General features: G+C 39.8%; 1 protein-coding gene across 1 annotated transcript in view; it reads right to left on the reverse strand.

Annotated features, from left to right (window-relative positions):
• Positions 1 to 11,636, reverse strand: part of rabgap1l (RAB GTPase activating protein 1-like) — a 109,559-nt gene extending 97,923 nt beyond the window's left edge. Inside the window, exons 1-5 of the mRNA XM_075485689.1 lie at positions 11,554 to 11,636; positions 6,086 to 6,312; positions 5,728 to 5,878; positions 1,479 to 1,683; positions 716 to 890 (exon numbers count right to left, since the gene is read on the reverse strand). Of these exons, the coding sequence (XP_075341804.1) occupies positions 716 to 890; positions 1,479 to 1,683; positions 5,728 to 5,878; positions 6,086 to 6,223 (669 nt within the window). The 5' untranslated portion in view covers positions 6,224 to 6,312; positions 11,554 to 11,636. The remainder of the gene's footprint in view (positions 1 to 715; positions 891 to 1,478; positions 1,684 to 5,727; positions 5,879 to 6,085; positions 6,313 to 11,553) is intronic.
• Between the last annotated feature and the right edge of the window lie 236 nt (positions 11,637 to 11,872).

The raw sequence follows: 11,872 nt of genomic DNA on the forward strand, positions 1-11,872 counted from the left end.
ATCTGCAGAAAGTTTAATTTGTTTATCCAACTTGGGATTTAAAAGGAACCCAGACACTTTGCCTGCAACATTTCATTTTTTCTTTCTTTTTACGCCTTATTTTTGACAGGAGCGTTGGGAAAGGTCATCAAAAAAGTCCATCAAACAGAGAATCTTCATCGAGTCATTTTTCACACACATTTCTGATGTAAAACCAAGTGCAACAGCATGCATTACCTTTTGAAATGTGTTCTTTTATTCCCGCTTTCACTCAAATCAAATAAAAGACGTTTTTAAATGCAACGTTGATACCATTTTATCAAAAGGAATAAAGAAAAGTGTGGGAAATAGCAGGAATGCTCCTATTGGGCTCAGGTGATAACATAGTCCCGTCAGTGTCTGCGTTAGACTGACTGAACATGAATCAGCAGGACAAAATGTTTTTATGTTTATGGGTTAGATAACAGAGTAAACTTCTGTGGGTTGCTGTTCAAGAGCTGCTTGGTGCAGATTTTATTTGTTGTACTGAAACAGGAATAGAAGGGAGATCATTAAAAAATAAATACATCAGAAAGGCTGAACAATTTATATCAATTTCTTTTTCTGGATTAAAAAAAAAAAGTCCCAACCTGCAGCTGGACTCGTACCTAGATGTTACTGGCTGAAGCTCTCCACAGTAAAACAGAAAGCATGCTGAGCTTCAGCCGGTAATGTGGATTGAATGAATGCAACTCACAGCTTCTTTGATGTGGCAGGAGAAAACATGAATCTGGAAGTCCTCTGAACTTCTGTAACTCTCCGTGAAGGAGAAACAGTCACTTTCCACCGAGCCCTCTCGACCACGAGCACAGAACAACACCTTGTAGATGGGAAAGGAGGCAATCTCAGTGCCTGTAGCCTGGTCCACAATTCTAAAGCGGAGGGAGACTTTGAGTTAGTTAGTGTTTATCTCTCACTGTATCATAAGCTTAATGCAGTAAATGTAACCCTAAATACATGGCATTAACTTATTATTCAACCAGTTCTTCTTTAAACCGAGCAGTAAAGCATCTACTCGTGTTGCATCAGAGCAGAAATTTCAACTTTTTCTGTTTAGTCATACGTCTCATTTCCTCTACGGTGTATTTAAATATTTCATGTTCACTTCATCTGTAACTGCTTTTCATCTGATGGTTAACTGGCAGTATGTGTTAAACCTTTTTTAGATGACTTCTAAAAGAGTTAAGGCTGATTTATGGTCGGTGACGCAAAAATCAGGCTTTATGATTTGTTTGTTTGATGCCCAAACACCATTTACTTGACAGTAGTTAATAAAACCAGACTCCTGCATATCAGTCCCTTTGAAAATGTGTGTCAGTTCTCAGGTGTGGTCTTCTGTCCTCCCAAGCTGCAGCCTAATTAAGGATACGAAACAAATCCGCTTTTTGTGCATCGACTATTGTATTGAATCTGGTTCGTGTTACAGTCTCGCTCCTTCACACAGTGTTTTTTTGTCTGACCTGACAGAGCCATCTGGACCACAGGGGACATGCAGGGTGATGGGAATGGGGATGGCACTCTCGGCTCGCAAGGTCTCCATAGCTCTCTGTGCCTCTGCCTCGTTGCGAGGGGCTTTGACCCAGGTACAACCCAGGTATGATAGCTTATTAAACTGGACACTGTCTTCCTCCAGGACAGTGGGACTGCATGGTCCGGGGCATGCTTCTGTGAACAGACGGAGAGGGGAGAGAGGAGAATTTATATAATGGTAAAATAAGATTTTTTTTTTTTTTGCATTCAATAACAAAAACAACAGGAATTTCAACAGCATATCACAGTATATGGAAGCAGATCAGCAAAAAAAACTACTAAAAAGTTGTAAAGATAAAGAGAAGGTAAGATATAGTGACACAGGAAATTAGTGGGTCCTCTCTCTGAATTAACTTTTGACCTGAAACTTTCACTCTGACAAACAGGAAGCAGAACAAAGAAAGAAGCAGCTGGACTTCCACTGCTGGTTGGCTCTTATTTTTCACCATGCTAACCATTTCCTCTTAGTTAACTCTGCAGCTGTGCAGCACATCAACGAAGGTAGCATGGAATATGTGAAAAGACTAGTAAGAGTAGAATATAACTTTAAGAAATAAATGAATGTGGAAATAAATAAATGTGGAAAAGTAACAAAAGTAACAAAGATTCTTGGATTTCATATCAAATTAAGCGGTGAAGCATAACTGTAACACCTGGCTCTACGTAACATATGGCATCAATGGTAAGTGATAATCAGTCAGGCAGTTAAAGTTCTAATCTATTTATCTTTGTTTCTTTGCTTATATTCAGTACATACCTTCACCTCTTGCAGTTTGTAAAGCAATACCTTTCATTCTGGATAATGCTGCTAACTCAGCTAATCATCTAAAGAGACAGAGGCATGTGCTTTCAGTCTCATATGGCACGCGGTATCACTCGTTTCGTTTTACCTGAAATCATCCAAAAATACACAAAGAGGAACTGCATACACTTCCTCTCCTCTAATTCAGAGCCTAACATTCACTTTTCTGTTGTGTTAAAAGTTTATGGACACTGTTTGACAAAAAGATGCTCAGAAAAAAAAACAGTTAATGTTCTACATCCTGCTTGAATGAACCTTACAAATCAATTATTGATATGAGGAAACAAACAAGAAGAAGAAGAAAACAAGTTCAAGTAGTCATCATTGCGTTCTTGCTTAGCAGTTTGTAGTTAAAAACTGATCTGATGGATCCAGCGTGGCAAACATCAGTGGTAAGGAGAGAATGGCAGCCTGTGGCCGAAGAGTCGGCACCAGACCCCAATGCAAGATGGTCAATGTGCATCCTGACTATTACAATACATCCTAGAGCAGTTTCCTTTTTTCCCACCGTTTGGGGGTGCAGCGCCCAGCATTACCCTTAATTCAGAGACATAACATGAGATATAACACTTTAACACAAAGTGGGAAATTGCGCAGGATAAAGAATTAAAATGTAAAAGAGTCTTTCATGTGGAAATATTATGCAAACATGAATGTCCTTCTATAACATTCTTTGTTGCAGCAGAGCTGAAGAAGACTCTGTCTGAACACACTTATGTAGAGGATGAGCAGTCTTGCCCATTATGTGGAGCAGCTTTGCAGCATTCTTCAATGCTGCAAAGCAACTCTTTATCAGTTTGTTGAGTTTCTCTGAGTCACTTGCTCTGATGACGCTGCTGGAAACAGATGGATTGTATCTGTTTAACATAATTAGCCGCAGTTGGTTCCTTCAGGTGTTGTTTTTGTTCGTTTGCTTTTTTCATGATTACCACTTACTTATCAAGCTTTTTGTTACTTCCACCCAAACCTCGTAGAGACGTGTTGCTGCTGTGTTAATGAGACAATAAAACGCCTCAATCTCAATATTTTACACGTTTTCAATGTTCTGTTATGAATGAAATGTTGGTTTAGGAGATTTGCAAATCCTTACATTCTGATTTTATCTCAATTCTACACAGTATCCCAAATTTCTCAGATTTGGGGTTGTACATCACATCCATCCATCCAAGCATCCATTGATTTTATATGTAACACACCTGAAATATTGGCTAAAGCCAAGTATGTGTTGATATGTTTTGGTGCACTAATATATGTTTTAAACAAGAGTTTTAATAAGCATCTAATGTAATGTATTGTATTTATAACATTGTAGACAACTTGTTATATGAACTTTTATTTTGTTGACGGAGTATTATAGCTTCCTATACGGCCTGCTGTTCGGTTGACAGGGTTACCAGGTTGTCATGGGAACGGGGAGAGGAGCGTGCGAGGGGATTGTGAACGGGAGAGACATCTTTCGATACCGAGTTGGAAAAGAGTTTAATTAGTTATTTTTAAGTCAACATGTCAACTACAGACGTTTAGGAGAAAGAGCAGTTCGACACACTGTCTTTCTGTGTCCGTTTGGTTTCAGTTCTGGAGTTATGTTTCGTTTGAGAAGTTTAGTTCACTTTCTACCGTTTGACAGTTGGATAATGCTATCTAACGAACGGCCAACTACGGAGACTCCGCTAGCCTGTTAAGACCGGGTCGCGGTGTTAAGACCAACAGAGGAGGCTACTTTGTGTCAGAAAACCGTTACCTTGGATGGTCATGGAGTCGGTACTCGGGTGACATCGGTGGATGTTGCATTTGTGGATACGAGGTGGATTACATTGTCGGCTGTCTGTGAGTAAGCGCTTCAGGTCCATAGACGGTATGAGCTCCATCGCGCGCCATCAGGGTACCCACAATAACTTTGCTTAACCCCGGCCGGGTATTTTTCTTTTTCTTGTTTGTGTATTGTTTTGTCAGTGTCCTGCATTTCTTGCCATTGTGTTCGGGCTTATCATTTTCAACTGTGGGCTCAAATAAATGGTTATTAGTTTAATATAACTTACGTAATGTTTTATTCTGTTTTATTTATGTGTGATTTATCAACTAAAATATGAACAGTGTGTGTTAAATGAATCTCTGAGGTGTAATTCAGAGTGGGGGCTCGAGAGCACAACCTTAGAAAGCACAGCAGTCATCAGTAAACATTTCTACTGTTTACCCCAGGCCTCTGGTAAAGTGAATCATCATCTCTAGACCGTTAATAGCTGAACGCCATACAATGCTGATGAGCAGGTTGGTTACATATATAACCTGAGTTTTGGACAGACTAGGGTTTATAAAGTCAAAGCATTGTGTAGCAAAGCAGAGAATCGATAATAAAATTATAACTTTCCTGTTGGGTCAGTGTCAACTTTGGTATTTTTAGCAAAAACTCAGACTTAGCCTCACAAATAAATCCAAACCAAATTAATTTACCAGGATATTCTGCCACAGTAACTGTGCTTCAGCTACGTTGAACTCGCTTTATAGAATGAATAAACCAGGAACGAGTCAGAATGGTGGACATAAGAACGGCTTATTTGGTAAGCTTGCTCTGCTGAACAGGCTCCCCAGTCCTTAAAATGTGGGTTTAAATTAACACTTCAAACAAGAATGTTTGATTTTTGACACTGATGATTAAGAAAGATAATCTGATGAAACTAAAAATGGAACCAAATTTGAAAACATGATACGATTTGGTTGATCAGATAATTGAATATGAATGTAACAACGAGTGCATCTGCATCCTGCAGCAATGTCGTGCTGACGCTTCTCGCTGTGACTGAAACGCTGCTCTTGGGCCCATATTAAAATGTTGGTTTTTCTCTGTTGTTTGTTGAACCATCTGAGCTAACCTGTCCATGCTATCATACAAAACAGTGGAGGCGATGTCAGAGAGGTCAAACACCAGCTTTGCTCATCTAATACGGCAAAACTGGATTTTGGTATGTCAAAGGAATGTACTCGACTAGATTTTTGTCAAGGCACTGAAGACGAGTCTCACACATTTCTCTTCAAAGAAAGCTTACACATTATTAACACCCCAGTAGTACATGTGCACTGCTCCTTCCAATTTCCCTGAAACGCATATCGAACAACAGCATGAAGTGAATAAAAGAATAAGAAGAAAATATTTTGACAACTGACATAATGCATCTATACTGTTGCAATGATCCTGGTCCGTTCTGATTTATCTAATTAAATTTCAGCTGCGGTGTATACAGCTAAACAATAAACTGACATTTCAATGTTATCTATCTTGTCGGAATAAAATTTTACTGGAAGGAAGTAAGTGTGTTACATTGCACTTAATTTTTTGAGTGCGATGAATAAAAAAAACTATTAACAAACGGAGCCCATACCTGCAGACTGAGTCTTCACAATTTTGCTCTCCGGCTCCTTGTGCTTCTCCATCTTTTCCACGCAGCTCTTCTCTACCTTCACCTCATCATCATCATCATTTAAGACCTCCTCCATAGCTTTTTCCAGCTGGTCGCTACCATCCCAAGACATCTGAGCGAGAGAAGACAAAGAACAACAAAGACTGGAATGAGAAAAAGAACGGATAAAGATTAATATGACTTTCTCAGCCCATCGTAAAATCTCAGAAGCACTGATGGGATCAAAATATTTCAGCTATATTTAAAAAATAGATTACTTAATAATTTTGTGCATTATTGGCATGGCTGTTAGAAACTGACTTATCCAGATGTTTCTAACCTTGAGTCTTGGTTTACCCTCAGAGCCCTGTGGTGACCCAGCAGAGCTGGACTGTACCAGAACAAACTCCTCACTGGTGACGGTGGCCACGGACTCTGTAGAGCTGCTCACTTTGCCCAGTGAGGAGCTGTCATCCATGGCTCGCAGGTTTGATCAGGGTTGGCCAGGGGGACCAGGTCAAAGCTCTCCGCTTCCCTCCTGTCTGCCCAGCACCGTAGGAAGGCAGCCTGCGTGCACAACAAACACAAGCATTAGGTCATCCAGGCATTTTTCTGGTGTACTTGTGAACAGCGTTGGTAAACATGTACGGAAAATGAAGTCTGCAGAAACCCTTCTTTGGGAAAATGACTTTCTCTAATATAGTTACAGGATTTTAAAAGTCACAGAAGGAAGTTTGCATTGTCTGGGTGCTATTTTTGTGCAATTAAATAAACACACTAATCAAAGTTTTAGTGAGTTATTGTGTGCAGTGTTGTCACAGTAATGTAAAAGGGGAAATCAAGCCACAATTAAACTGGCCAGCTTTTCTGACCCACATTTTTACTAGATTCATCTCTGTCTAAATGACACAGAGCCAAAGGTAAGGTTCACCTGTAAAATCTAACCTCAAGATGAAGTTGCAGGGCACAAAGAATAGTTTTCAGTTTAGTTGAACACCGTTATCACTCGTCGCAGTAACCCTGCTGCCACATTTCTATTCAGTCAGGTCAGTGACCAAACAAGCATCGACACGTGACTTTAATCTAACCATCTAAAACCCTTTTTGTAGCGCAAAGATACGCTTGTGTTACAGTTTTGTTGTTATTCGTGCTATTAAAACAGCTTTTTCTAGTATCAGTTTACGGCTAACTGTGAAAGAGATTATACTGTGAGACTAAAAAATGACTAAAATAACATATTTTTGTGAAAGTTTTACATTTTGTAATGCCATTTTAGCTTTTACTTAAAAAAAAATTCAAAAGTAATCCGTCTTTGTCATTTCTTGCAACCCATATGGTGGTGGGGTTTTTTTTTTCCTACAGAGACACTAACCCTGCTTGTACTCTTAGTTTTACTTCGCTTACTGTAACTGGAACATTGGGACAGTCCTCACAGCCACACACTGTCTCAGTAAACATCAAAATGTAGTGAAAAGTTCAGCTGACTGTCTGTCTAAACCCTGTGCGCTAATGTTATAGCCACCACACACGTATGTATTCAGAGCCCCATCTGCAAACTAGGGAAGTTCAAATTAAATTTACCAAATCGCATCTTCCCACAGGATCAGGTAGAGATATGCGAAGTGTTCATTTGTGCTTTAGAACAAACCAACTAAGAAATTATAAATAGAATACTTCTTATTCACCTATTTATACCACTGCTCTGTGACTGAAAGTTTAGTTTTATTTTGAATGAATATTTTTGCCAGCTACACAACAGCTGGGGTTTGCAGTGTTTAAGAGGAGGGGCGCACGCACACAAGCGAATACACATCATACAGACTAAATGCATGAAGGGGCCATTCTTTCACACACAGTGACATGATTACATGCATACAGGAGGCATTCATTCACACTTTAACCAGGCAAATTATATTCATACACTTATCTTCAGCACACAATCACACGCGAAAAGCGACAGGGTCATGTGCTTCATTCACACTGATTAAATTATGCAAACCACAGCATGGACAAAGGAAGCTAACTTTCCCACCAGTTAACTCATAGAAGTAGCCACAATGAGCCGAATAACAAATCTATAAAGCAGGACAGGAGAGCATGCTGGAAAAGTGTGCCATGTGGAGCAACTGTCTACTTTGGTTCCTGCAGCTCATCTCTTCAACACTAAAGACAAAAGCATTTGAAAGATATACCACCAGCACCATTAGCAAATTCTGGCTTTGCAGGTAGAAAAGATCCCAGAGATATAAGTGATGTCTCTCACACACACAAATACACTGACACACAAAGGCAATGCAACTACACATACATGTGATGAAATGCCTTTTACAAGAAAAAAGGGGGGAAAGGGGCTTTTGAAACGTTATTTCAACATGATTATCAGTACAAATAAAACATTTTATTCTCATTATAATATTCCTCTAACTGTTGCCACTCTTACGTGTCTGGACAGTCTCTTCCTCTTTGGACTGAACTCCAACTACAAAACACAGCAGCAAATTTGCACCCAGATATTACCAGCTTGTCCCTCTAGCACCGGACCCATTGGCAGCCGTGCTACCAACCAGCTGTATGGAAAGAGTGAGCGGCTGTTGTGACAGACAGATGTTCAACACCCACTGGAGCTGGCCTAAGAAGCTCGATCACATCTGCAGGGATGCCTGCGTTTCTACAAGCCGATCTGCTAAGCCATGACCCGAGTAATTGCATTTATCGCATGACCCCGTAAGATGCACGGCAAGGTAGTTCTGACATTTCACGAGAGGAAGGCGAGGATGAAACCTTCCCTTCTGATTATCTTTTGTTCTGCTCGTGAAAGTAGAAGCGTGCGGTATGGTATCTGTTCTAGTTGTACATAATACTGGCAGCCCGACTAATACGCGAGGCTAAAACTAACTTCTTCTGTTTTATGACTCTGCTGACCTCAGAAAGAGGAAAAAAATGCTAATGCAGCCCGACTCGCTGACTGCATTTTTTCCTGCTTCTCTCTCATAGAAAGTTTACAGGCCACCCTAAATAGACTTTTCAAAGCGACCCAGAAAAGCAGTTTAATCTGTATAAACATAGCAACGCAGATTAGGTTAAACAGGGTTTGAGTTCACCAGCTTAACTACAGTATCAGCTAGTTTTAATCATGTGTGCAGTCTTTTGTCTAGTCCATTTTCAAATTTCTGTCCCTACTCGCCAACTGTACGCCATCTTTGACAAGACAATCAATTCAATGTGTATTTCACAGAATATGCGTTGGCAGTTTGAGAAACCGGTGTATTAGGTGTCTGAATGTATGACTACTTTCAAAGACTAGGGTGTGACACTAGCATTGACAGGAATGGGAGTATATTTCCCTGCACTGCAGGCAGAAAGTCCTTCATGGGAAATCCTCCAGCAAACATGAGTACCCACAACTAGTCCTAACACCTGAAGAGGATGAAGAGAAACGACTTCCCGCAGCCAAACAGAAAAAAATGTCCAGCTTCCTGAAACTCTCTGGGAACTAAAACAGCACCTGAAGCTTATTCTTGAACACAGCAGTGCCTTCACTTCACACCTGTCATTGAAGCACTTCCTGTTAGGTCTACAGCCACAACCATACAAGACTCACCATCATCAAATATAACTTTCCACTTGTGGGTTTATGGTACATTCACATTCACCCTTACACTCACTACTGGGTGTAAAGTTTTCACCTGAAGTGCATCAGCAACATGATACAGAATAAAAAAAAAACTGAGGAATTTTGCAAAATCTAGGTTAATAATTCAGGATTAGTTCCTACTCTGGCTGGCTTTGAAACAGACATTCTTTTAGTACCCTAAGGTTAGTAAACTAAGGACTGGCCTATATCAGACTAGTATACCTGCTTAAAGTAATATAATTTGTTGATTCTATCAGTCAACAAAGCTTTGTGACTTTAAAAGTGTTACCAGTATTAATCATTGTGAGATTGTACTGCTAAACATGTATGTGACTACTTCCAAAAAATCTATTAGGGTATTTAAAGTTAGAAAGGGTTTAGATTACAAGATCTTAACTTTAAAAATCTAAATTTTTTTTCAATCAACATCCTGAAACTCCCAAAATATTATAGCTTTAATAATGGTAGAAACAGAAAAGCTAGAGCTGAACACATGCTCTGCTTCATTTGTCTAAGAGATGACTTAACATTAGAAAAATAGGTTTTTAACTTAGACATCAACTTAAGTTAAAACTCATCTTTTTGCCAAGTCAAACCCTAACTTACACGCAGATGTGTTTAAAAGAGCTTCAAAGCAAGTCAACCTACCAAGCCCCCAAAAAAGAAACGATTAAACTTGTTTAGGATGTGGAAATTCAAACCACAATGATAAAATAACGAGGAGACCGATACAACATTAGGAAATACATGTGCGTATAACAACAGATCAGAATGTCATTAGCCTGTCCGGGATCTATCTAGCTGTAAGGATGTCATGAACCGTGCTCTCCGTCAGTGGTTAGCTGATGCAAGCTACTAAAAGCACAACAATACCCATCCCCTTTTTACAGCTTCACTGATGCAACTCACCAAACCACAGCAACAGCCTCTGCCCCTCTTTGGAGTGCAGTGACTCTGCCCTTTCTGTCTGGAGTTAATCTAACTTCAAAACAATCAATTAATAAGGATCAACCTTTTTTTTTCTTTTCTCTAATATCCAGCAATGGCATAACACACTCATTTTTTTTATAATAAAAAAAGAAGGCAGTGGAACCCCTACCAGAAGCATTAACTGTTGTCATAATATACCGTAAATATACAGTAAAAAAGAAAAAATAAGCTTAACCAAAGTGATTTTACACATTTATTTATAGCTTGTGGATTGAAAAGCCTCCTCAGTCCCTTCTTCAGCTGAACAGCAAGACACAGCCTGTAGTGATGAGGTCATTCAGACCTATAATCCTGGAGCTCATCCACAGTGAAACAAATCGTAACAACAGTTGGATGAAGCTGGGGGCAAAATGTCTATTACACATCTGTAAATAACCCAACTGTGTGGAGTGAGTCAACCAAAAACTTAATGAGTCCCTTCTAAATATATAACATGATAGCTCATCCGACCCTAACAGTGTCACCTGAAAGCATCTTTTATTCTTTTTAGGTATTGATACTCTAACATTCACCTGAGCAGAATGCTGTCAGTGTCTTATTCCACAATGACTGCAGTAAAACTGGTTGCTGCTCCCACCGTCATTACAGCCTTGGGTAGAGCACATTACAGTCTCACAGCATCTACCATTTTCACTCTAGTATTACGAATATTTAGATGATTAAATGGCTTTGGCAGTACAATCACGCCTTCGTAGTTGTCAAGCACATGTGAGAAGAACACCTGAAAAGCGGTCAAAATCATCTCACAGCAGCTAACTTTAGGCAAACGACACAAACAAACAGACCGACAGGCAAAGATTAAGCTAACAGCAAGCTAACTTATTCCTAGCAGTCAGTATAGTTTTTTCCTCGCCGCGGACATAACAGCATTGATTCATCACAAGCCGACCTGTAGACAAGAGGTTATCTGTCAGAGCAGGTGAATGCGGGGTGAACAGGAAGTACCTGTGTGTCTGAAAGGGTAGACCTGCGAGCTAAAGCTAAGTTTGGCTAATGCTAACCAGCTCGAAGTCCAAAACAGTTGGACCACTATTTAGTGGAGCGAGCTATTCAGCAACACCCCGCCCGGCTCCTAGGGGAAAATCCCGCGAGCGAAGCAGGAAATTAACATTTACATCTCTCAATACATGCAGGACGTGACTCTGAATACAACATATATGTTGGTAACAGAGCTGTCAACTTACTTCTTTGGAGCGTTATAGAGTTGCTCGATGTATGTCAAAAGAGTTGCAACGAAGATCGTGTATTTTCAAAAGATGAATCACTCGGGAGTTTAGCTGTACGACTTCCGGTATGAAACGTTAGCTCTGTGTGACGCATGCGCGGTACTCTTAAAGCGTTGCTCCCACACCAGACACCAGTAATTTGTGCTTCTAGGAATTGCGTCTATATTGATATATCTCAAAATAACAGCTATTTAATGCGATGTCTTCCAAACAGCATCATTTAACCACATACCATTTTTTGTAGAAACATCAAGATTGGAAAAATATTCATGAAAAA

This window comes from Odontesthes bonariensis, chromosome 15, assembly GCF_027942865.1.
Source record: "Odontesthes bonariensis isolate fOdoBon6 chromosome 15, fOdoBon6.hap1, whole genome shotgun sequence".
NCBI classification, from domain to species: domain Eukaryota; kingdom Metazoa; phylum Chordata; class Actinopteri; order Atheriniformes; family Atherinopsidae; genus Odontesthes; species Odontesthes bonariensis.